At 38.8% G+C, this 27,104-nt stretch overlaps 3 protein-coding genes across 3 annotated transcripts in view; 1 reads left to right on the plus strand and 2 right to left on the minus strand.

Moving 5' to 3' along the window:
• The window catches only part of bicc1a (BicC family RNA binding protein 1a), a 65,706-nt gene extending 60,210 nt beyond the window's left edge, over positions 1–5,496 (minus strand). The window contains exon 1 of the mRNA XM_078273038.1: positions 5,004–5,496. Coding sequence (XP_078129164.1) covers positions 5,004–5,193 — 190 coding nt within the window. The 5' untranslated portion in view covers positions 5,194–5,496. The remainder of the gene's footprint in view (positions 1–5,003) is intronic.
• Positions 5,497–7,095: 1,599 nt separating this feature from the next.
• Positions 7,096–11,386, minus strand: LOC144532573 (ubiquitin-conjugating enzyme E2 D4-like). The gene is made up of 7 exons (XM_078273414.1): positions 11,205–11,386; positions 10,595–10,658; positions 10,381–10,412; positions 9,965–10,042; positions 8,743–8,848; positions 7,524–7,617; positions 7,096–7,448 (listed from the first exon to the last, which is right to left on the minus strand). Exons 1-7 carry the CDS (start codon positions 11,226–11,228, stop codon positions 7,403–7,405), a joined length of 444 nt encoding a protein of 147 aa, XP_078129540.1. The 5' UTR covers positions 11,229–11,386; the 3' UTR covers positions 7,096–7,402.
• A 4,927-nt stretch (positions 11,387–16,313) lies between these two features.
• Positions 16,314–27,104, plus strand: part of rgs7a (regulator of G protein signaling 7a) — a 54,322-nt gene continuing 43,531 nt past the window's right edge. The window contains exon 1 of the mRNA XM_078273567.1: positions 16,314–16,391. Within this exon, the coding sequence (XP_078129693.1) occupies positions 16,314–16,391 (78 nt within the window). The remainder of the gene's footprint in view (positions 16,392–27,104) is intronic.

Consider the following 27,104-nt stretch of genomic DNA (forward strand, 5'->3'; position numbering starts at 1 on the left):
AACAAAATGCTGAGGCTGAGATAGATGAAATATAAAAACAAATATAAATTGGTAAAAAGATACAAAGAACATCAAATAAAAAAGCAGCAATGAATATTTATACTGTAAATTACTATTACTACTACTAAATAACTATTTTAGACATGCATATAAAATGTGTAAATCAAAACTGTATCCATAAATACAATTTTCATTTATGCATTTTGTTTTCTGTCCTTGGTTGGGGCATTTTAAAATGCGCTTTGGTTGGTAAATATGTGACAACTTCCTAAAACCTTTCTAAAGATTGTATATAAACAGCCAGAGAGAGAAAGATGGAGTACAGAGAATTCACAGCAATGTCACACCTCTATGAGGCAACACACCACACAAAATCTGTGAGCATCTGTCATCAGTGGAGCAACTTAATTGCCCTACAGTAGTAGGTCACCTCTGTAATTCATTGTAAAACCTAATTTACCGAACTCCAAGCCAAGAGGTCCACAACAAAAGCATGTTAACTGGCAAACATGTTTCAGGCTCATTTGCACTCGTTTACCTAGACTGGGTAAACCCAGCCCGATCTGCCGGCAATTTGATTTTGCCCTGCAGCTCAGGCTGGAAACCTGTACGTTTATCTATCCTGCTTCCATTACAAATTTGCAGGGACCAATCACAAACTGGCTTATCCACATGGCGTGCTATTGGCGGGTTTAACACGATGACGATAGAGAAGCGACCAAGCAGCTTCTTGTTTATATTCGGCCACCGAAGCGCAGCAACCCGTTGATGCCGCTGTCGCTTCTACGTACCCAGATCGTTGGTCCGATTGGTTGAAGGACTATCCAATTGCGTACAGAGTCATTTGAACTATGTCCGTTGATCACACCTCTTGTGAAGAGAAAATACAGAGCAGACTCCCCAGACTAATGTTCAATCTTAAAGCGCCCATATTATGCTCATTTTCAGGTTCATAATTGTATTTTAAGGTTGTACCAGAATAGGTTTACATGGTTTAATTTTCAAAAAACACCATATTTTTGTTGTACTGCACAGCTCTCTCTCACTGCTGCAGATCCTCTTTTCACCTGGTCTCTGTTTTAGCTACAGAGTGAGACCTCTTTTCTTCTATCTATCTTTGATTGCACTCGCACATGCGCAGTAGCTCAGATGTAGATCATGTCAGCTAGCTAGCTCCATAGACAGTAAAAGAAAGGCTGTTTCTCCAACTTCGGTCAGTTACAAGGCAGGATTAGCTGGGAGACTTCTAAATGACACATGTAAGTAGTTCTTCTGTAGATTATGGTTAACTTGTGTGTGTTGTAGGAGTGCTTTGCTATTGAGAACGAGGTATCATGCTAGCATTAGCATGCTAACGCTACGAGCTAATGGTTGCGGTTAGCCAGCTTGTTTCGGCTTGTGACGTCACAAGCCGTGCCGATTTTGAACAGCTCACCCGTAGACTGAAGGCACCGTATCTCACTCAAAACAGCATGGATGGATTTTTTTTCAAAGTTTGTATGCGTGTGGAAGCACCAGAGACATAAAAGAACACCCCAAATCCCAGAAAAAAAAGTGTTTTTTTTTCATAATATGGGCACTTTAAAAGATTGAGCTTGGTCTGGTGATAGCCAGACTACTGTTTACCTGCATCACACCATAATCCCTATTCATACCAATTAGTTAGGCCCTATCTTCTCATCTAAACAATGTCAACACTGAGACAGCAAAGCAAATGTTATTGATTCAAGTATGCAGGCATTGATCAGCCAATCATTAGTTGAGTACAATGGGCACCACATAAATAGATTTGATCAATATTCTGAAAGCAAATTAAATTGGAACAGCATCGATCAAACTGAATCCATACATAAAACACTATTTAATCCTAAACATCTTGATGCTGTAGTAACTTTTTTCCTATTATGTTTTTTTTTTTATTAGATTAGCTGCAACCATTAGTCCATTAATCGATTAGTTGATCAACAGAAAATTAAAGAATATTTTGATAATAAATGAATTGTTAATGATTTCTTAAACAGAAATGCCAAATATGTGGTTTCACCTTTTCCAATGTGAAGATTTTCTGTTTTATTTATATTATTAATTTAAACCAGTAAACCAGTTATTTGATTAATCAATAAAAGAACTGGAAGATTAAAATAATCGTCAATTGCAGTCCAACTTGACATGTCCTGGTTCCATTTCATATTAATGTTTATTTGATATACAATGTGTCCCTATTATGTGTATTTTATCTACTCATGTATTTATCACTTTAGCAATAAAATCACTCAAAAGCTTGTATGTAGGTGTAGAGCAGAATGTGTTATCCATATGCAAGAGAGTACATTAATGTTTGGCCATACTGTACAAAAGCAAGTGTACCTCACAGCAGTTTACTTAAAAATTAACCTCTGACATAATAATTCAAAAGAGGGGTGGTTGTTGCTGAACCAGATGGCCATTCAGCCTACCAAAAATGCAAACTAGTGCAGAAACATAACCCGGATCTGGGAAAAAGGTTGAGATGCGGAGCTATTGTTGTTTGGGAAGTAATCGCAGCATGAATCGACCCGTGGCTCTTTGCCGAGGGTCAAGCGCTCTTAATTTTCCAGGAAAGAGAAGCCAGAGACACTGTCACAGACAATAAAACACTGAATAAAAATATACTGGAGTTCCCATAAAATTATTTCATTAGTCCAGATTCCGGCATTCAGAACATGATGTACCACGTCAAAGTCTCCAGCTTATCCAATCAAAACACAGCCAGATGTTAGAGCTCTGATCCAACTGGATGAGACTAAAAGAGCTATTGGGATTGAATTTAGACCTATGGCTATAATCTCTGATCCAGTGAGCTGAAACAAATCTAGATTATGACGGTAGCTTTTTGTAGTCATTGGTGCATTATGTGCAAAACTCAACAGACGCTAAGACTGTGAAGCAACATACAACGCAATAAAACATCCTGGATTCTTCATCAAGGCCAGATGCCAAAGGTTAAAGTAGTTTCACAGTTGAGATAGTGGGGTATTTAAACCTGAACCTACAACTGACCAGAAAGTCTGGAGACAGTGGAACACGGCAGCCGTTTCTATTTCACAAACTAGCTGCAATGTCACCTATGATGTCATGATGCAGCAATTGTGAAACAAGATGTTGGAAGAGATGTGAGACCAAACTAACACAACTGTAAAGACCCTGTAGACTAAATAGATTATACCTAACACATACAGACGCACAAACACAGACACTTTAAGGATGTGGCGCACAGTTTGTCTGGGACACTCAAATGTAGGGCCGGCCTCTGGTTAAGTTGTTTTCCTGGAAGAGTTAGGGATGACATGGAGCTTTGAGGAATGTACCGAGCAGCGAGGCAAGCAACCAGGACATTCTCAAAAGGGAACTACATGTGTATGTGTACAAGCGCCTGTGTGTATAGGATAAACTTACTTCAAGATCCGCTCGCTGAGGATTACTCCAAAAGTTAGCCACAAATTTAAATTACAACTTAAACATTACGAACAAACAGATTTCACCAAGTTACAGTGATACAATTCAAAGCTTTACTCATCAGCATGCAGCATCATGCTTGTTTTAATTACAGTATGATAATGAATGTTCCTCTGAAGGTCTTGTTTTGCTGCTTCTCTGCCTTCTTGGAAACGATAAAGAATCCAGCCCATTTACCATAAGCTCTAATATTTCACACTTTTGGGTTTAGAAATATGTGATGAATGACGCTAACCTCAGATTTTCCAGGGACCTCTCAAAAGAGACTGGCCTGGCGTCTTTATGAGCCTGTCATCGCTTGTTTAACTGCGAACTGTCACGTCATTAGAGGAGAGATCACACAGCAATTCAAATGTTTCACCAAAACATACAGTATTCCCACAAGAGCAGGAACAGTCAATATGATAGTGTACAACAGATAGCTGACCAAAAAAGGAATCTGGTATTACGTTTTGAGGCAGAATGCATCAATGGCTGTCATGAAAATGTAATGTTCAATTTAAAACTGTTGCCACTGCAGCCTCTTTCTAAATGCACACAACGGGAGTTTGTGTAGCGACAGCATGTGGTCAGGGTACGGTACTTCCTCTATAAGCACAGAATTGATGGTTATTGTCTCGTGTCTTTGACCTCTTCAACCTTCTGGTCAAACTTTAGTTTTAGTACGTCCATATGACTGTGAGCTTGGCAACTTCTTTCAGCGGTCAACCTATAATTTACTTTTGCTTCTAAAAACGTGTTTCTAACACTAATTGAAAGCCCAAAGCTAATTGACGTCTATTATCTTAATTGATTCGTTCCGGATCACACACGTGACGCGCTCAAGTTTCCTGACAATGCTAAGGAGTCCTCAAATTTGAAGTTACCAAAACAGTAATTGTGTAGGCCTACAGAAAGTGTTGTTTTGAGTCTGGGGGAGTCCCAGGGGGAGGCCCACATGTTCGAGAAAAAAAAAAAAAACTGTTGCAAAAGTGCCTACCAGAGTGCCCTTCTCGTGGAGAAAACACGATGCCTGCCTGACGCATGTCTTCTCAGCGGACAGTATAACAGAAAAGGGATGCGGGGCTGGTCAAAGTGGGTTCGAGCTCAGTAGAGAAGCAATAAGGCTAAAATAAAAAAGAATTCCTTTGTTAGCCCAATTTAACTAAGCTACTCGAATCACTACGCTATATGAAAGTAGTTGAACGTACTAACAAGCTAGGCTATACAGCAAAATGTAATTAAACTGCTAGTTTAATTACATGTAGTTCCATACTCCCCAACACTGCCTACATGCTAGAAAACCAAATGCGCGCGGGGCCCCACCGCATGCAGCTGGTGCTTTCTCTCTCTCTTCTTCTTTCCACCCACCAGTCGACCAACATAAACAAAGAGCCGTCAGAGGGCTGCTAAAGTGAGCATCTTCTCGGAAACTACGGCAGGCTACAATTAAATGAGATTAAACGTCGACAGGATACGTTAAAAACGCATCTCATTAACTTTGTACTTAGTTGCTGGCTTTCTTTTACCTAATAACATGACTTCCAACTTCTTTCGGTCCACCCGAAACCTCTCCTCAGTCCACTCCGGATCTGGCAGAGGATGGAGTCCGCTCAGATCCTCCTCTGATCCCGGGAGAGGAGAGTCTGTACTGCGCTCGCTGTTGGAGCCCTGGTCCGACTGCTGCAAGTATCCGCTTAAAGTGTCGCACTGCGCCATTGCGCTGCGCAGAATCTTCTCCAGGGGCCACTGCGTTGTAATCAAAGTTAAGTCAAGCTGAAGCAAAGCAGTTGAACTTCTGTTAACTTTTTTATTTCGTCACTTCGCGGTGTTGGGCGGGCTCATTGCAGCGCAGAACCTTTCTCTGCAGTTTCTTCAAGCCCCTTTGTTTTCCCCATTACAGGCAGACTTCTAAAAATAGGCAGGAGCACACTGGTCCACTAGCTATAGGTTGTCTGCTGAGTTACCGGAACGTCATACAGCACACGCAAACATACCAACCAACTCCTCGAGAAAGTTTCACGTGTCACACTGCAAAAAAGCAGGACTCCTCCCAGAAACTTTTTTTTAACATCTTCCTCCTCCGGGTTCCTGCGAAGTCTCCAAACTATAGTATTTGTGAGAAATTCACTACATTCAATTTGTGTTTTTCTGTCGGGACACAACTTTTACGTCTCACTTTAGGGAAACGTTTGAGGCATTATAGCCAACTGTAGCAAACAAAGTCATAATTAGAGCTAAACATTAGATTACAAGTACATTGATACATCTAGATATGAATAATGAATGTTCTATGTCATATTTTCAGTCAGGCTGGCACTTTATAACACCACCCCATGCAACCAAGTAATTGGTTTATAGAGGAAACACTATACATCCTGAGAGTGGGTAAAGGGAAGTAATACAGGAAGAACAAATTGAAACAAGTGTGGAGCAAGCCTACATTAAGTAAAACAGATTAAAAGGGGCCACAATTTAAATATGCTGTGCATATGCTGATACTGAATAAAATAATACAGAAGCAGGAGGTCAGTATTGTAATGTATACCATAACAAGTTTGCAAGACCTGTAGAAATATAGTTCCAGAATTATTCTCATGCTGTGGACAGGAAATAATTAATGGCACTTTTTCAGTGTTGTCATTTTCAATGTGTTAAATTTACAGTTGTATGATTTCTGTGTACCTTGTTTGTGTTGGTAATTCGCTACATTCCGTGTTTTTTCATCGTCTAATATTTTGTTCTGCTGTATTTGTTATGTGTGCTCCACAACAGGAACCTGCCAGGCCAGTGATGTTCTACCATCAGTTATTCTTACTTTAATAAACTCATGCAAGTCTCACTTCCTATTCATGTTCAGGTATCGTCCTTAATCTGACAGCTGGAGTTTTAACAAAAACAACTGCGTTTCTAAAAATGTTCAGTGTTTACATTTGTGCTCTTCACCTAAACTTGCAAATACATCTGTTAAGGTTAAGGCAGTCACCTAATTATTTCAAATTCTTGTTCTGGCAGGTAGTTAGAGTTGAAAAGCTGAAGGCCAACATTTGTGTAGTACTAGGACAAGACCTCACTAAACCAAGTAGTCTAATTAAGTCACATCACCATCGCACTGCAGAAATTAAATAGGTGTATGCCCGTCTTTACATTAATATCAGGATGGTTGCATGTTATTGTAGACACGAGCTGCTCAATTACTGTGTACACTAGCTTCACCAGTGTGCAGCAACTGTACGCAACCAGCAGAGGTGATGATAATGGGTGCTCTAATTTCAATGGACAGAACATCTCTTCTCATTTTAATGTCATTGCATAAGCATGAAACTATAACCACGATCCACATGAATACTTTAGCAAGTGGGCCTGAACTAAATGGAACACAAACATGAATATGAAGTTGTCCTGGAGAGAAACCTCCTGATGTAAAAGGCTTGGGTGGCAAAAGTAAAGGCTACCACCTAGTGGCCATGTGAATAGTAGAATAAGGGGCAGACTCAGACTCACCGCAGATTTGTTGGTTATATTATATACTGTATACTGAATCAAACCAATGTTATGCCACAACAAGATGGTTCATAATTTCAGATTACTCATTTGTGTTGCCAAGAAACAATTAGCAAGTTATTGATTAATGTCTTTAATGCAAAATAATGAAAAATAAATTCAGTATGGTTGTACAATATAATCTCTTAAAAGAAAAGTATAATCAGGCCATCTCACCACAACCAATAATTATAATAATGACGCCAATTTAAGGGGAAAATAAAATAAACAGTAAAAACAGTTAAGTCAAGTAAAGTCCAAGTAGAGAAAGTGCTTCAAGCGAATAAAACACCTCAACTAGAACCAGTGTGGATGAACAGTTGAAACAGTACTGTCATATTTTGAGGTGTTTAGGGATGCGTCATTGTTGCTGAACTCCAGTCCCTCACATTGCATACCTCTGAGTCCATTCTCTGGCTACTTTGTTGTACCTAAAGAGAAGAGAAACCAGAATGAGTTGAAAGAATAGCTAAAAGTTTTCCACATTCCAAATTTTTCGTACTCACTTTTGTCTGTCCGATTTGTAGATATGTGCAATGTCTGGGACTAGCGGATCATCTGGATTTGGGTCACATAGCAAGGAGCATATGGATAATAAAACTGGGGGGGGGAAGAAAATCAGTATTTACTCAGGTTTCAATTAAACTGAAAACGATTTAAAAAGTGTATTTTTAGCCATTACTGTCATCACAGATATCTGAACATCCCCCATTTGCTCTTTCAATTATTTATTAAAAAACCTGCAATTTCAAAGTGAAAAATGCACACAGAATTTACTTTTTCGGACAATCAGCCCTGAACATCCTGTTACCCGTGTTTGTAGAGGCTAGAAATCATTCATTTGGAAGAATGAATTCACTGTCTTGCTAGGTTTGATATAATTCAACGTACCCATCGTTGGCATTTCTTCTCCATGCTACGTTTTGCCCCAACATCATAATTTACCCTTTAAAAAGGTATTTGCTCAAATGGTCACTATACTCCTGACAGTAGTACATGAGACAGATAACCTGTGAAAAATCTTGTAAATGCCATAGGAGCAATAGCAGGATTTCTGCAGGTTTGACAAAGTCAAATATAAGACCTTTTTAAGACTATCATGCATGAAATTTAAGACCTTTATCACATCAACTAAGCCCTAAATTCCGTTTGTTTTTCAAGCCAAGTATCGCTAAACTTGCACTTCCCCATAGCTTAAGACTAAAATCTGTTTTATATCTGTGGTACAATCTGAAAAGGACTTGCGCCAATAACACGAAAGCTGATTGGCTGCAATGTAAGTTATATGTTGGTCTCATTTGTAGTCGTAATACAGCAAAATTATATTTGGACCAGCGAAAGAAATAACTACGACGACACCACAGAATAATAAAAAATAAAAAAAGTGCTGCGGGAGCATTTTGATGAGCATTAGAGGTAGCATTACATGGACATAAGAAAATTAAGACCTGGTTAAAATTATTTATGACCTAGAACCCAGACCTTTTAAGACTCCGCGGAAAGCCTGACCAGGAGGAGGCAGAGGAACCTGTTTTTTTCACATATTATCTGTCTGATGTACTGTGTCAGGATATAGGGACAGTTTGAGCAAATATGACAAGTTTTTTATAAAAGTTACCTACTGAACCTTTAAGCATGTCAAGTAAATCTTAGGTACAAACCAGATCATACACAGTGCTGTTGTAATGTAATACACTGTACAGGCAAACTTAATATATTACTCACCTTTTGATACGGTAAGAGCAGGTGACCACTGTGACCTCAAGATGTCAAGGCAGATGCTACCATTGCTGTTGATGTTTGGGTGATAGATTTTCGTTGTAAAGGCAAGCTATGAAAATAAACAAAGCATTAATAGACAAAGACAAACAAACAGAAGAATACAACGAAATAAATGAAAGTACAGACACACACATATATAAAAAAAGGTGCAGAGAAGTTTAAAACCAAATAAATAAATAAAAGTACCATAAAACAAGACTAATTAAAAGCTGTTGAAATCAGAACAGTCTTTAATTAACTTAGTTCTAAAAATGGTAACAGTTGGGGCGTGTTAGTTCTAAAGCTTGATTTATGGTTCTGTGTTGAATCTACGCCGCAGGTACGCATACGCCGTAGTCTGACGTTCACCTCTCCAGAAAATGTAACCACACATTGCGGCGACTAACACCGCAACAACTGTGAATGGTTCGCTTGGTCATGGCTTGGTAGCGTTGCATTTCCCCCTACTCATTTTCGGGTTCTCCTTCTCCGTGAACAACATGAAATCAAGGAGTGGGTTAACGTTTCCTACTACAGCTCTCTGACCGTGGTCAGAGAGCACAGGTGAGACACTTCGTTTCTTCATCTCCGGAGTCGGTACTCGCTCCGGAGCTTGCTCTACCACACACTCCCCATGCATACACACATACTGGCCCTGCTATTCTCTTAAAGAGATAAGCTACAACGACGCACAAGTATACATTCCTTAAAATGGTGTAGGCCGCTGTGCGTAGAGCTTACTTACAACCATAAATCCGCCTTAAGGGGAGCTGATTCCAGCAGTGGGCCGCATAATGGCTAAAAAACGTTTCACCACAATTGGCTTGAACTCTGGGCACCACTAACTGACTAGTCCCTGCTGATTTGAGAGACCTACCCGACTTGTACTTAGCAAACTTATCTGCAATATATTTTGGGCCCAGATCTTTAATGACTTCTAGACAATAAGTAGGGTCTTTAAATCAATTCTATTTAACCAGAAGCCAGTGCAGGGATCTAAGAATTGCGGAAATATGTTCTCTCCTCTTGGTGTTTGTCAGTAAATAAAATAACCTTCTGAACTTGTGAGTAGGGCTGCATTTAACGATTCCTTTTTTATTCATCATTTGTTCTATAAAATAGTTCAGAAAATAGTGACAAATTACTGTTAGAACAAGGTGATGTACTTTGAGCTACTCAATCTTACCTTTGGTGGTTTAAAGGGATAGTCAGTGGGAAAATGGACAGAAAGGAAGAACACTCCTCCATGATATGGGCTGTCATTCTGAAATATAGAGGAAAATTGTTGTCAAATTATGCCTAGTACTGTATAAGATGAAATACTATTTGTATTGAGAGAGCAACCATACATTTAGACTTTTTTTTTTAATTTTTTTTTTACTTCCATTTGGTTAAATTATGGCTGTATGGTATTTCCCCTTTTCCTATTGTCTAAGTAATGCCATGGGCTTTAGTAAGTAACACTGGAATAGACTGTGCCAGTCTGTGCTTTCCATACAGAATAGAAAGGGCTGTAAAGTCAACATAAAACACTATTGTATAGAGATCCAGAAGAAACTTTGTTTCAAAAAAATCCAGGAAACTAATCCAGAAAAAGCTCACCGGTCCCGTGATGGTAGCTTGCCAGTGAAACACTAAAAGAAACAAAGATGACATGAGAAAATGACTTAGTTTAAAGGCTTTATATACATACAATCTGCAACACAGTCCCCAAAGCACAACTATATTAATAACAATCACAGTGACAGATTACAGGATAAAAAAAATAATAAAATGACAGGTTTGTATACACTTCAGCAAGTATTTTCAAACTTACAGTCCTCCCCGACAGGTCCAGCAGAACATGAGGCTGGAGGGTCCTTCTCTAGGTCTTGTAACTCCTGTACATATAAACAAATAACATGTTAATAGTTTGACAGCTTCCGCCGCACTTTAACGTTTTGCATCGCTTAAAATACAGAATACTTAAGTTTACAGTCTGCTAAACTGTAAACTAACGTTAGCGACTAAGACTTTGGGAAAAAAATTATATTGAAAAGTAGCCAGAAACACAAACGTACAGGGAAGGGCGTTCGCTCTGCTCGTTTGCTAGGCCAACTTTAGCTAGCAGTTAGCTGAAAATGAGCTAATTTAAGTTTAACTGCTTAGCTAGCTAGCTAACTGGCTCATTTGTAGTCGTGTCATCGACAGTTAGCTAGCTAGCTACATAAATATCGGACTTGCTGGCAGTAAAAGCCGTCTTGTGAATTAATTCACGTTACCTATCGTTAAATCATTCACAAATCGTACGTTGCAATAATAAACCACGTTAGGTTAGCAAACAGATGCTATTAGGCTTGACTGGCTAACGGTAACGTTTTAGCGACGTCGTTTCCGCATCGCCCTAACCTTTTCTGTACATTAAATCAAATAAGATGAATCCTTACCTTCTGTATTCTTTTCAGAGCCATGGTAAAGCTTTTAGATAGGTTAAACGAAGCTACGATGTTAACTTTGACAGCTGTCAGCTACAGCTACGCTCACTTTATGCCGACTAGGTCGGTGTTATTTGTTTTGACAAACTGATAAACGTTAATTCTTTTGTTTCCGCGTTTTTGTTCGACGACGAAGAATGGATCGGTGCATTGTGGGAATTTGAGTTTATTTTTGAGCGTCAAGCCACTTAAAGGGACCGTTCACCGAGTTCATCCCATGAAAAACCACACACACAAAATTCATTTCACTAAAATTTTATTTTTATATGGTTCACGTGACAAATAATAACTTGATAGATAGATAGATAGATAGATAGATAGATAGATAGATAGATAGATAGATAGATAGATAGATAGATAGATAGATGGTAGATCTAGTGATTCCAGCCATACAGTAAAATATTGAATCACTTGACCTAACATTGTTTTAAGGAAAAGGTTCCTGCTGGTTAATAATAAACTGTAACTGTGCTTCTGTACACAGGAGAGCACTCTGGGTGAGGGAGATGCATGGATGGTTGACTATCATTAGCATTAAATATATATAAAAACAAGGCAAGGCAAGTTTATTTGTATTATACCTTTCCAACACAGAGGCTAAAACAGCATTTAATAATATAATGAAATTGATGATAAAATGTATTGAAATAGAATTACATTTATTCATAAAAATACACAACATATTGATTGAAAAATAAATAAAAGTTACTGTACAGTAATAAAACTGATCTGTAATAAATGTCCCCAAATGTAATAAGGGAAATAAAAGTGCACCAGAGAATATAATCAATCAAAGGCGTAGGAAAAATTGGAAGTCTTTAATTTAGATTTGAAAGTGGCTACAATTGGGGTGTATTCCAGATCATCAAGAAGCTGGTTCATTCTGTCTGCAGCATAGTGGCTAAATCCAACATGATGTTTGGTTTTGACTCAAGGCACTTCTAGCTGATTGCTTCCTAAAGATCAAAGGAGCCTACATTCTTCAAGCATATCAGAAATGTATTTTGACCCAAAGCCATTACGTGATTTATAAACTAACACCAGCACTTTAAAAGCTGTTCTATACCTAACAGGAAGCCAATGTAAAGATGTAAAAATGGTTCTTGCAGCAGCACCCTGAAAGCAGGGATCTGTTGGGAAAACCAAACAAGGGGCCACTGCCAAAGTCCACACTGCTGAAATGAAGGCATGAACAAGTTTCTCTAAATCTTCTATAGACATGAATATTCTAAAATGTGCTATTTATAGATCTGATGCAAGTTAGTCTGATGCAATTATTGCCTAGATGTGGCTGCTGAAGCTCAAATCGGATTCCATCAACACCAACATTTCTAAATCTGAGTTTTAGTCTTGTGGTCCAGTCACATCGATGAAGTGAGTTTAGAGTTTATGTTATCACCATATCACTTTTGCATATCCATCGACTTACTTACACCTCACTTTGCACCGATTTTGTATTGCCTTCTTAATCTGTACTTTATGTAATCTATTGTATTCTGTATTCTTGTATCGTATTGAATTGAATGTGAAACTGTATGTTGTCTTGCACGCTTATGCTTTTCTTGGCCAGGTCGCCGTTGCAAATGAGAAGCTGTTCTCAAAAAATAAAAATTAAAAAAGAGTAATTTACCGAATTACAGGATTTGGCCTAAAGGTAGCATATAAAGGGTTCAATACAGAGGCCTAATAACTGAACTCTGGGGGAACCTGCATGTCATAGTGTTTGGCTCAGATTCATGATTCATGTCAACAACATAGCCCCTGCCTTCTATACAACCTAAATCAGCTGAAGACTATAGCAGACAGCCATACCTCGTTTTCCAGTCTATCAAATGCTGCATTAGTTTCTTGAAGCACAGCCTGATACTTTTCCTGAATCACTAATCAGATTGAAGTCATTTATTAACATAATCAGTGCAGTCTTCAGCCAGTCAAGCCAGAGGGAAAATTGTCAAAAACTTAATTTACATTTATGCTGTTGATGTTGTTGAGCTGAATAAAAGGAACTTTCTTAATCATTTCCCAATAAATTTAGGATTTGAGATGGGCGTATTAATAATGGAAGCAGAATCTAGGTTGTGTGTTTTTAAGGGTGCATTTAATGACTTTAGAAAACTACCTGATAGGAGTGACCCAATTGCAGCACATCCAGTTTAAAAAAAAAAGCTACAGCACGTAAATAGATGATTATCATGACCGATTATAAGGAAACAGGAAAATAATGCAAAGATACGATGAAATATGGACATCAGTTAACTCAGTAATCCCCAAGGCTGTAACATGTTTTGCTATTTGGCTTAGTAACCTATTATCTTCACAGAGCTGTTATAAGCTCATTCATGATAGTTGTACATGGTGCAGCTCACCGGGGAACTGAGTGGACTGAATGTTTAGGTCCATCTTGCAGAGAGCAAAGGGGAAGACAGAAGACAAAAATAAGACAAACATACAAACACATACTGTACAGTACATAGGGAGGAGGGGCACATCTGTCATATTTCACGCCTGGACTGCTGCATACCTCAAAGCCACAGATTGCAGGAAATTAAGAGATTTTCTATTTTGTATCTATCTATTTATATCTGCAGCACTGGATGCATTGAATCACAGAAGCTCATAGCTGTTTTCAAACATGTTCTTACATTTGCAGTCAGTGCAGTCAGTTACATGGAAATTGCTGTAAAATATGCAGCTCTCTGAACCTGATGTTTGTTTATGGCTGATTTACATTTAGAGCCAAAGCGACATTTTGACAAGATCAGTTTCAGTTCTAATTTTGCAAGCAATTTCTACTTGTATTTTTAATCTACATGCATTTCATTCTTGTGAGTTTTAAATAAGACAGTAAATCATAAAAAATAGTTTATTAGGCACAACTGTCGCTCAGTATTTTTTTTCATTATCGTGTTATGAATATTTTAGTTAAAACTGAAACCTTATTGCTACAAACCTTGACTTCGAAACATAAAGCGGCAATTAACTAATAAGTCATTCAGAATAATGTCAAGACTGCTCTAATGAGAGTGACATCATGCATTAATTATAGTGACTCTCTACAAAGGTTGGCACGAGCACCAGGATTGTGTCCATTGATACACCATCAGAAGAGTTTTGACTCAGAGAAAGTAATATCACATTATGTCACATGCATTCTATATTAAGGACGGCAGTGGAGAAAGTATTCAGACCACTTATATCAGTATATTCCTTTACAAAACTAGCAATACCACAATGTTAAAACAAATTCCAAATTTCCCTTAAAAATCTGTAAGTAGGCTATTATTATTATTATAGTAGGCACAGAAGAATCACTATGCAGGCAAAATTAGCTCTGTCAGTGTTACGTTATTATATAATTGAATAAAAGCCTACGGATGCATTATCACGAGCAGCACTTCAATGTTGTAACAGGCTCCTGTGGATAGACTTCTATCTTATATACTGTTGGGTAGTTTAATACTGCATAACTGCATTGTATTTTATATGATTTTAGTCGGGGGTTTTTTTCTGAAATGTAGTGGAATAATAATATAACGTAATATAAACATGAAATATGTTGTACACGTTTCTCAGAATGTTGTAAATGTACTTAGTTTACTATCCACTGAATATCCCTTAACAGCACGGTTTGGCATAGACTACATATTCAAAACAGTTTATTGCCCTGTTTTCTGAAAAAGGAAAATAAAATCAGTGCTATATTTTGCTACTTTGTTGAAGATTGAATTGTTAAAATATGAATATACTGCAAGTCTATTCTATGTTGACCAGCATATCACTGCAGTGCATAGCAGTACAATTTGAACTGCAAAATGTCAGTATGTCTCCAAAACGGGTTGTAATTTATTCCTCACACACGATTGGTCATGGATCGATGCGCGTTCACGGCGCTCCGAGATGGCGCGCCCGTGCTTCTGAGCATCGTTTGGAGAAGAGGAGAGATAGAGATAGAGAGCTTTACCACACCAAGTGTCCACCGAATGTCTGCCTCTTCACGTTGCCAATGAACAATCCTCGCATTCCTATGTCTGCCAGTTGACATACTGAACACGAAGGACCAGGCTTCCACCTCTGCAAGGATTCAGGACTCCTATAGCGCGGTTTTTTTTCTCCAGGTAAGCCAGCCACCCCTTCTCCTCCGGTGACCGATGTCGCTGTGTTGTCTGTGTATTTACGCGCATTCGTGATTAATCAGAGGGGACGATAACGGGCGCGGGCGTTTACGGTAGCTGTCCAAGGTGCTGAAACGGGCAGTGGCTTGTGGTAAGAAAACACAGTAGTATAGTAGAGATGACGGCCTCATGTTAAGAGCAGGTTTCATGACTTCGCTGTTTGCATGCTATAAGCTATGTAGTGTTGCAGACTTAACATCAAGGATGTCGTGTGGGTGTCGTATGGGGAAGAAAGAATGATGAAGCTGTAACGTGCGTTACATTTGCAGTTTTGCACGTTTTGAGCATGGCTGCTCTACCCGAATAGATGTATCAAAGCTGCATTGTACCTCCTTCAGGGACGGTGTGTGTGTGTGTGTGTGTGTGTGTGTGTGTGTGTGTGTGTGTGTGTGTGTGTGTGTGTGTGTGCGTGTGCGTGTGTGTGTTTTATACTGCATTTACCATTGTCAGGGTCCGGGTCTTCACCTCACCTTATCGTACACTTGCAATCTTAGGATGCAAAGTATGGTGCATGGTGCACGTAGGACATGAGGATTGCTGCTGAATCCTCTGATGTCAACAAACATTTAAATATTATCAATGGGTTTTGTGCAAAATGAATCCATCTAGGAAAAAAAATAGTAGTCCTACATGGCACCAATTACTGCTTTTCAAGTTGAACTTTTGCCCCATTCACTGGGAATTCACATTGTACCAGTACCTTGTGCAAAATCAGCCGCCTTTAAGTGTCCTTCTGAAGACCTTGTGAACACAAGTTATGTAAATTGTTCTCTTCTTGGCAAGGGCAAGTCATGTTCAGGCTTTATTGTTCTTCTGATGGACCAATATATGCATTCTGTCCACAGCAGGAGCACCTGACATTTCCTGTGGCAGATTTTCTCACTGGATCATGGCACAGACCAACAGCGTTGGGCAGGGGACCAACGGGGTAGCGGATGAGTCCCCCAACATGATAGTGTACAGAAAGGTAAGACAGCTGCTATTTTTAGTCTGCACGTGTGTGTACGTGTGTGTACGTGTGTGTGTGTGTGTGTGTGTGTGTGTGTGTGCATGTCTCTCTTGCGTCAATTTACTTGATGATGAGCTGTGTGATGGAAATTGCTATTACTAATGGCTAGACAGTGTTATTGTGCCATGGTTGATTTAGGGATGAAATGCTGATGAATGAATTAATACAATTTTTCTATCACAACACACACACACACACACACACACACACACACACACACACACACACACACACACACACACACACACACACACACACACATTTCCCAGTTAAACCATCAGCTTTTATTGCTAACATGTTGGAGGATGGATTTTTAACTGACTGACATTAATGGAACCAAAAGGAAGCCACAGGCTTTTTAACCATTGTTCATTACACTGTTAGTGGTGTATTTCTTCATTGTTAAATCTGTTACTACATTAGAGAATTGGAAAAAGGGAGGGGAGCGAACTGGCCCACTGCTGAGACACCCTAATGCCATAATGCTTCAAACATCAAAATGATTAATACAATAATATAATACAATTATAGTTTATTTTAGAAACTTTAACACATGCAGTGTGAAATATACTGTATATATATATATATATATATATATATATATATATATATATACACGAGGGTGTGTGCACTGCTCCTCATATGCAATCATTTGGTTGTAATCTTTTCTTCTGCCTTAACAAAAACACCAACATTTAAGATTAACCTAAAATAAACCATTCTAAAAATTGCTTTGGCTACTATTAGGAGAGGCTTATGTTCCCATTGTCATTGTCTTATAGGAGTTTTTCTGATCTGTTTTAGTACTTAACCATGCTGTATGTGTTACAGTTCTTGAACATAAAATCCAATGCCTAATTCACTTATCCCAGGTATCATTATTCCATAATAAAGTGTGGCTGGATTCTAGCTTATGGTGTCATGCAAATGTAATGAACCATCTACAGTATCACACCATAGTAACAACAGCTGTAGTATGTACGTGGACATTGCCTGCCTTCACTCTCAGATGCACCAATGAAGTGATCATTTTCTCATCTTACTTGTGGATGACACAAGTGTTGAGTGAATTTCTTCACTTCACTCTCTTCACCCTTCAGCGAATGCTCCCGATCCATCTGCGGCAGCATCTGCACACCAGGAAGAGGCTATGCTTAACATGATATCATAGATTGACGGTCTTTTATAGCACTCACAGCATGTTAGGCAATATTACTGCTAGTGTGGGAAAAGATTTGCTGGAAATGCCGCTATGTAGCAGAAAGGTTGCTTTTTATTTTCAAAGTCACAATTTCATAAACTAGATTGTTTATAAAGTAGGCAAAATAATGAGGATAATGGAGATATATGAATGTGGTTTTGTCATTCCTTGTCATTTTAATTTGTGGAGACAGTGGAGGAAATCATGTCTCCTATTAAATTAAATTCTAATATGAAACAGTTTAAGAATATGTTAAGGTATTCAAAAGTGTTGCATTATGTATATTAAATATTGACTCGAGCTCTTTCAAGCTATTCAATTACATGTAATGTCTCTTCCTTTTCCTGCTATTGATCTGAAAGTCCTGCTTTTCGATCATGCCATGAAGGATCTGTAGAACCAAGTATGCAGATAAGAAACACATCCGTAGCCTGTGTGTTTGTTTACTCTGCAGCTTTTACCTTCAGCAATCTGACTTAAATGTTTTGTTTGTTTTTCTTCAAAATTAAGAGGCAATAAAGATTTTAGAATTAAGAAGCTGTTTGTTCCCAAATGTTTGTTCAGATTGATATCTTAGTCATAAAGCTTTCCTGCATCATCCAATTCTTCACTTCTCAACACTTGAGCACACATGGCCGCAGCTTGGCTCTTTGCACTGATTGACCTAGATACACTGCAGAATGAAAGAACATGGTGAAGGCAGCTAGGATGGAATCATGTTTCTGGAGTGGGTTTAGTTCAAAACTGCAATTGGAAGAGCGCTGTCTGGAGACGTGTGGATACCGCCAGGATGAACAGGTGCTCCAAATGCTTTTCAAATGGAGATGACTTGGCAGAGGTCTTGCAACCCACATTGATTGGGCCTCGCTAAGATAAGATGAATTCTCAAGTCAGAAACATGCTTTTAATTTTTTTGCTGCTCAGATCTGCAGGAATATCATACATACACAGTGCTATACAAAATGTTGATATTAAGCACATCTACTCGTTGCTAGTAGTGTACAGTAGGACAACAGAGAGTGGTTGGATAGTCTTTCCTCTGGGAGCATAACTACATCCTTTAACTCTCTCAATTCTTTCTCTCTGGCACTCCTGTCATTAACGTCTTAATGAAAATGGATGGATGAGCTGAGGTGTTGACCTGTTTGCTGTGAAGATGTGTGCAGAGATGTCTGTTTCCCTCAAGGACACATGCACACAAGCACCTTGCTTGAACGCATGTAGATGTATTGAATATGTAAATGTACATGTACACACACAGCATCTAAACAGTTACATTACAGATGCACACATGCACACATGCACACACGCACGCACGCACGCACGCACGCATGCACTGCACTGCACTGCACGTCTGAGGGTCTAGATCACTACTTACCATATAAAAGCCTTTGTGTTGTCTTGCTGGTCTCTTGTTAAACATACTTAAGGTAAATAATCAAGTGTACCAGAGTGTACAGTATGTGTGTTTTTTTCATGCCTGCTCACATGTGTGTACCATGAATAATGCTGTGATGCATGTGTGTATGCTGTACAGTATGTAGGGCGAATGTTGCTAAGAGTCCTGAATTTTTTATGCAAGCCTAAAACAGCTCTGGCGAAGTTCATAGCCACTCAGCACAAGGAGGGAACATCGTCTCTCACCAACCAGTGCTTTGTGTGTTTGTTTCTGTATATGTGCCTATTGTAATTACGTGATTAGTAAGAAAGAGGAAAGAAAACACACAGTATATATTGAAATTATTAGATTTAACACACAGTATGGATAGATATAGTTAAATATTGATGTTTTCCTTACATTCACTTAACAACGTAAAAATCTATGGTACTCACCTGTTTCCTACAACTTTATTCAGTCATTTAAAAAAATGCTTAAGATGAGCACAAAGGCTGAAGACAGTTAACGCCCACCTTAACAACCTCTCACATCTTTGACACATTTTCCTTAAGAAACGGCACAGCATTTTGGCTTTTCTGCATCTGCATGTTTTCGGTTGCACAAAAGAAAATGTGAGATAATTCCTGATTGAAAATGTTCTGTTGCTTCTCTCACCCCATACAATTAACGGAGATTTTTAAACATTCATCTCCGCCAGTTATTCAGCTTTAAATGTAATAATTTCACGATCCACAAGCTATTATTCTTTATTTCGGTTGCTTATTGCTAATTTTTAGGACTGCATACAAGATAAAATAAATTAGGATTACATTTGTTTGCAGTACACTGTATCTACTGGAGTCTGATCTTCCTCTGTGGTGTAGTATCTAACAGCTGAGGTAACAGCCCACGTTATCTGAGGTGCCAATGGGCATCCAGTAATTGATTGTTCTTCCAGCAGCCAGTTTGGCTTCTGTCTCTGTGTAAAGCCATTAATCCTATATGTACAGTATGTTTATTTTTTTCTGTGTTGTTTTTTTCCCCATCGAACACATGCAAGATTGTATCACACTATTGTTGTCTTCAGTCCTTATTGGAGAATAGTGTTTGAAATTCTGGTGCTTACTCAGATAACTGACTATATATACAAGCTAACATGAAGTATAAGTATTGTCATGTTCATGTAGCTATTTAACATGGAATACATACATGTTTGTGTTTCCTTAATAAACATTAGTAAACAATTAATTAGTCCATCATGAATATGCTTCAAATCATCATTATTCAACCTCATTAGACCAAATACTACAATACCTGTCATGGTTATAGCTTTAGTTTGCTATGTGGCGAACTACCAAAGAATCTGCCTGTGCATTTTTCGTTTCTTAGACTGCTCTCAGCAATAAATATCTCTTGCATATAGCTGGAATAATTAGGCCAGAGAAAATAATTATGGTCAATGGTCAAGTCAAAACATTTCTTTACAAGCTTTCCTTCTCACAATTCTCTCAGTGCTTTCAATCCCGCCCTTCACACTTTTGAAAAGGATCTTGATGCTGCACTGTGAGATTTGAACCATATCCTCTTGGTGTGACTCAGTAATGAAGTGATGAACAAACAGAAATAACAAACAGGGCAACGGTATTAGTGTATTATATTGATTTGTCAATTGATTAAGTGGTTGTGTACAAGAGATCATTTTGCAGGAACAAGACTTTCCCTCTCTTCCCTCTATATCACTGTAACACAGCGGTCATATAGTATTGTTGGATGATGCAGAACTGCAGTCATCATTAATACACAGAGTCTAGGTTTATTTCTACAAATTCAGCAGATATCTCCTTATTGGTAAGCATTGTTTTTCAATCTAGGCCTAAGGCCTGCATCTGTTAAACCTATATCAGCGTGTCCTGTTATATATTGTTCGTGAGTCATAAAGCGGAGGGAACTGAATACATTTCCATCTTTTTCTCTGTTGAGAGCCAGATTGAAAGGTTCTTGTACTGCTTGTCTCCCTCAATCTGCAATCAGAAGATCAGGGAGACCGAGAGAAAGAGGGAGAGAGGAGGGGGGTGAGGTGGGATGATCTATAATTGCCAGATCAGAAAGAAAGCTTGCCAGCCAGGCGATTTCTCTTCCTGTGTGTGAAAACATGCATGTTCTTCTTTTTGCATACACTGTTGAGGGAAAGTGTGGGTGTTTGGCAGACACAGTCAGATGGAAAATTGGCATTTGTGGCTTTGTGTGTTTCAAACTAATCCATTTTGCCTGTAATTGCTGACGTCAATACCTAAACGCCAATTAGAAGGGCTGGCATTAGTGACACATGCTGCAGTTGATAGAAGTGTAGTTCAGGTATGTCATTATACTACGGAGGCTAAAATAATCCAACAGACCATGCTGCGTCTTGTCACAATGCAATCTATAACCAATATGTTTCACAAACGTCATCAGTGACTGGAGGCTTTCTTGATATTGAGGATGTGTACAGTACAATGTGAGTAGTTTATCTCTTTGAAGACTTTTGGTCTTCAAAGAGATAATATGAAATGACAAAATAAACAGAAAGGTAGTAGGTGGCAAAGTTAGAACTGTTACTCATATCACAGTACCACTATCACTCACCACATCTGAATAATCCTAAGTACTCTTTCTTTGATAGCTCAGCAAATAGTCAATATTAGTGGCTATTGACATTTAGCATGCTTTGGTCGGGTCTACTGTATAATATCTTGGGCTTGAAGCCAAAACCATTAAATTGACACTCTGTGTCTGTTTGCAGAGAATAATTTTCATACAGTAAGCAACTATTTTACAATAGCAATATTAAAATACTTTTTGGGGGAAATGTAATGCTACCTTGGTTATGTTTTAGCAGACAAAACATAAAAAACTAGCTGCTAACTGGAGTGGTATTAATCTTCTCATCTGACTCTCGAATAAGCGAATAAGCATATTTCTAAACAGGTAGGACTATTCCCTTAAAGTATGGTTCATTTTAGGGTGAAGTAAGTAAATGGTCATGGTTAAACATGTCAAAGTGCATGTCAACATTTACCTCTAGTGTAAGACAGGATCCAAACCTGGATCTTCAGTCTCAAAGTCGTACACTTTATTTGGCCATTGAACTCAAGATGGCACAGTACTTCCTGCATTGGCACTAAATGCTGCCAGTGAGCATAAATCATAGCTGCATATGAACAGAATTGTAGCAGACAAATGGTGGTACATCAAATCAACAATCTTGACATAGTTCACCTTGTACCGCAGGACTAGTCAGTGAGATGACTTCACTGGGTGATGGTTTGGTCTGCTTTGTGAAGATAGTGAAAAGATACTTTGGCATATCTTGCTCTAAGCTCTCCCCTCTGTGTATGTCTGCCACAGCTGGAGCCTTTAGTCTTGTCTGTTGGGGTTATATAAGGGTCTAAGGGAGCCTGGGCATTAAGATAGAGGCTGACTCAGGCCTCGTCTCTGTCTGGTCATTTTATTCCAGCTCAACATTTAGCGAAAGATTATAGGAGAACCCTGGCCAGAGTCGTGAATGAATCCATTTCTAGTGTGATGGTCTTAATGAGGACAGAGATGCTCCATTAGGACTAAAGAAAAAATGAAAGGCGTAACATGTAGAGGAAACAGACAGTGACTTAGTATTTCTCTGTATTCACCACACACTGGGTATGTGTCTGTACATACATCTATAAATCCTTGTTGTCTCCTTGTTTGTAGCTCAGTCCCTCCTCTCTTGATCATTCATCTCAACATACAGCATCTGAATCTCAACTGTGTCCATGCAGTCTCTACTTCTAATGCACTCCCCTGTTGTTTCTGGTGATGGTTTACGATGTATAAATTCCCGCTTACCTGTTTGTCTCAACGTCATAATGTGTTCGGAATTTTGTCTCTGTTCATTGTAGAAACTTTGAATTCTTTTTTTGTTTCTCATTTTGCAGTTGCATATGTTCCAAATATGTTCACATCCAGTTGCATTTAGCCTGTAGAAAGTGATTCTTTACCATATACTTAAGTAAACAACATTTTTTAGAATGTAGATAGAATTTTGGTTGTGAAATAATGTCAAATCCATTATGTGAAACATGAACCACAACACTTATCACACAACACTTATCACACAAAAAATAAATTACTTTTTCTTAAAAATGTCATTGCTTCTCAAATCTATAATTAGTCTACATTTACTAAAGCGTTATGCCAAAGCAAAATTAAATATTGGAGAAATGCCGTTCTCCAAAACAACTACTCTATCTTTCATTTTAAATCATTGCCAAAGCTAAAATAATTTGCACGTCAAGAGCCTCTAAAAGTAAATAGAAATAAGAAATCCTGTTATCTTCTCTGCAGTGTATTTTGACAGCTTGGAGCAAGAATGTAGTCTTTCTGCCAAACATCCTTTTACTTTCAAACAAACCTCTCGCTCTCTCGCTCTCTCTCTCTCTCTCTCTCTCTCTCTCTCTCTCTCTCTCTCTCTCTCTCTCTCTCTCTCTCTCTCTGTCTAGACTTGTGAAAACATTTCTCCCAAGACTTTTTCATCCCAGTTTCCCTCACGGTCTGTCTCTCACTCTGTTCACACTTTGCCCTTTCCATTTCCATCTCTTTTATTTCCCTCCCCCCTCACTTTCTCCCACCCACTTTCATGCTCTTTTGTTCAGTTTCAGGTCTTTGATGCTTCTCATATACCTGCAATATCACACTAACTTTGTCTCTTTGTCTGTCTCGATACACATGTGCACTTTCACTCTCTTTCTACCCCCCCCCCCTCCAGTGTGTGGTTCTTTACCAGTGAAGCATCCATCCACTTCTGTCTCTCTGTCCCCTCGTTTCACATCCCTCGCCTCTCTTTGAAGTCATCAGAGCCCTAGTCAGAGCCCATGCCACTCCAGTCAGCTTTTATCCTCGTACGGAGAAAAAGAGAGGAATTAATTTACAGCCTGCCTGAGCACAGTCATCTCTCCTCCTGTGTGAAATGATTCACTCGTGACTCAAAGCATTATTGGGAACTCTCTCTAAACAAACAACCATTGTATGCAGAATTTTCCATCCAAATTGACTGTAACTGTAACTGAGAGCAGTGGCCTGATTGTCCCCCTGCAGCTCGGTGCCTCTTTCAATAATGACGAGTCATTCGCCAAAAAGCCATCAGGTCTCAGTGATTAGCCTGCCATGACTGAGTGCCATCGCACAAATCCAATATTAGCGAAATAATAAAAGTCAAACAACAATTGTTCCAAAGCGTACATTTTCATACTTTTGAGACGTACATTGTCATTTGCCAAACAGACAGAGACACACCATTGTCTGAAACTGTGCACTTCTCAACTCATTGTGGCAAACACACACTCTCACAGCTTGCACTGTGGTGAGCAGCTTCCACCTGCAGTCTACTGAGCCTCACAGCTTCACACCATTAGTTCAGCTTAGCAAGCACAGCCATCGACAGTACAGCATAGTCTATAAACCTCGGGCGCCATCTTGACTCATGCGACTGCTGCTTTTTTCTCGTCTTATTTCTTTCACTGCTAAAATACAGCAAAATAATGATTTCAGCCATAAACAGCCGTATGCAACTGGCCTATGAATTTCTGTAGCTTGGTTATATACTGTATTTAAGTGTCCTTCTATCAAATGCTTCAGCACACTACCCCAGTAATGTAGTTCAAGTCAGACAAACTTCACATTATAATCATCAATTCTATAGTGTTATATTATATAGTGAGTCTTTGTTATATTACAGGGAGGTATGAAATAATGTTTGCTAGAAAATGAAAGTGAAATTAAATACAGGGAGGTATGAAATAATGTGTGATAGAAAATGTTGTGTTTAATTAGTTTAGCTTGCTGGTTATTTAATCTGATGCAAATGCAAAGCAGCATATGTTATAAAGCCAATTGCCAGTTGCCAATGTAAATACATAATAATATACAATATTCTTGAAAATATATGTGGTTATGATAAAAGCTCTTTTTACCCGTGCTACACGTGTGGCTCCATGGATGGCAATGTCAGTCTGTTACTGAAATATTTCAATAACTATTGGATGGATTGCCATGACATTTCAGTCCCTCCACAATTTTGTTGCCTTTTTTTGAGATTGTTGCAGCCCAAAATGCCTGATTTTGCGGGAGCGTTTGTAAAAAATTGCGATAAAAGTGGGGATGTCTTTTGTATTTTTGTTGCAATGAAGTTGTGAGAGACAGTGAAAATTACAAAAAAAGTTGTGATTTTTTTGGTATACTTCTTTAAAAATAAAAAGGAAACTTGTTTCGGGGAGAATAAAACTACTCTGGGCTGAGTTTTCCTAGTAACTTTTCCTAGTTTTCCTAGGCTCAGGATGCTGCAAATGTTGGTATAATATGAAAATGGCTGGTGGATTTAAGACAAAAAATTATAATTTATTGAATTAACCAAATTTGAACATATCTGTCAGTGGCTTGTTGATCTTTACATTGTTGGTTAATTTCCTATCCTGGCCTGGGACACACTCATACGGTTTGATAAAATACTTATTGGACTTTAACTTATTGCACTTACAAAAACGAGCGTAGCTGTCTTCAATTTAGGTCATTGTGTACGTCTCATTTTTCCTGCATCTACCATGTGTGTTCGTGTGTGTGTGCACGCGTCAGTCTCAGGGGGAACTGAGCAGCAGCCCCGCCTGCTGCAGAGAGCCGACCGGATTGAAACAGCAGCCGCTCTCAGCGACTTAAGAGAGAAAAAACGTTACAGTGTACATTGATGTTAAAATGTATACAGGTTGGCAGGACGGTCTGAAATGTTTTGCACGGTCTTTCGCTGTACGTTTTGTTGGTAAATGTGAGATGTTTGAGTCACACACGTCTCGTCTTCATATCAGAAACAAGGAAACTAATTTGGCGACGTACGTGTGTTACGTCAACCCGTTCTCACTCTCGCTTGGTCAGTGGCTCTCAGAGTCACATACTGATACAAAGTCTGGCACTGCTGTGATTGGTTGAAGTCGTGGGAAACTACGGTTATTGGTCAAATTTGCGGTAAAGTTGCGGTGATTGGTCAAAATTGCGAGTCACACCGAATTCACGGTGATTGGTTGAAGTTGGGTGAATTGTTGCGATCGCGACATCACAAAATCCTGGAGGGCCAGACATTTTGTACAGAAATTCATAGTCCCCAGAGGAAGGATTGTAATTTGGTGATCTTGCTGACTTTTCTTCTAGCATCATCATCAGGTAAAATCTGAATTTGCTCAATACTTGGTTTATGACCAATATCTGCAAAACTGATGACATCCCCATCAGCATCAGCTGTAGGCTACTGTACTTTGTGTTTAATGCTAATTAGCAAACGATAGCATGCTAACTTACTAAAGATGGTAAACATTATACCTGCTAGATGTCTAAGTAGCATTTGGCTCAAAGCATCACTGTGCCGAGCAGCCTCACAGAGCAGGTAGCATGGCTGTAGACTCTAGGCTGTGTCCGAAATTAGAGACGTCGACTTGAGACTTGGACTTGAGTCGACTCGAGTCACCTTTTTGATAACTTGTGACTTGACAAAAAATAAATACCTTGAAACTCGACTTGGACTTGAAAGTCAATGACTCAAGACTTGACTTGACTTAAGGCATGATGACTCGGATGACTTGCGTGTATTCATAAGTTTGAATGTTAGCTGTTAAATATAAAATAATATAATTTAATGTTGTCACATTTCTGTCTATCAAGTATGCTATGCAGCGATGCAAACTGTAAATCATGATTGGAGGACTCGAAAAGCTCCCCGGTATGTGATTGTCATGATTGGATGACGGGCTCAGTCAAACGCTTTGCTATGGTAACACATAACATCAAAGACCCCTGATGAAGCCTCATTAGTCAGACCAGATTAAATTAATTGTCACACTTTTTGTACTAGTTATACAAACTACCCAATCGTTTTATTAGATGGGCTACTAATACCTTGTCTTTTCTCTTTATAAGGACCGGATACTACAGCTAAAAGTGCTTTATCTTGGGTGTCTTGACTTGCCTTAACTAAGGACTCAACTTGACTTGACATAACCTGTGACTTGACTTGCCCAAACAAATAATAACTCAA

The sequence above is a fragment of the Sander vitreus genome, chromosome 17 (genome assembly GCF_031162955.1).
Source record: "Sander vitreus isolate 19-12246 chromosome 17, sanVit1, whole genome shotgun sequence".
Lineage (NCBI taxonomy): Eukaryota > Metazoa > Chordata > Actinopteri > Perciformes > Percidae > Sander > Sander vitreus.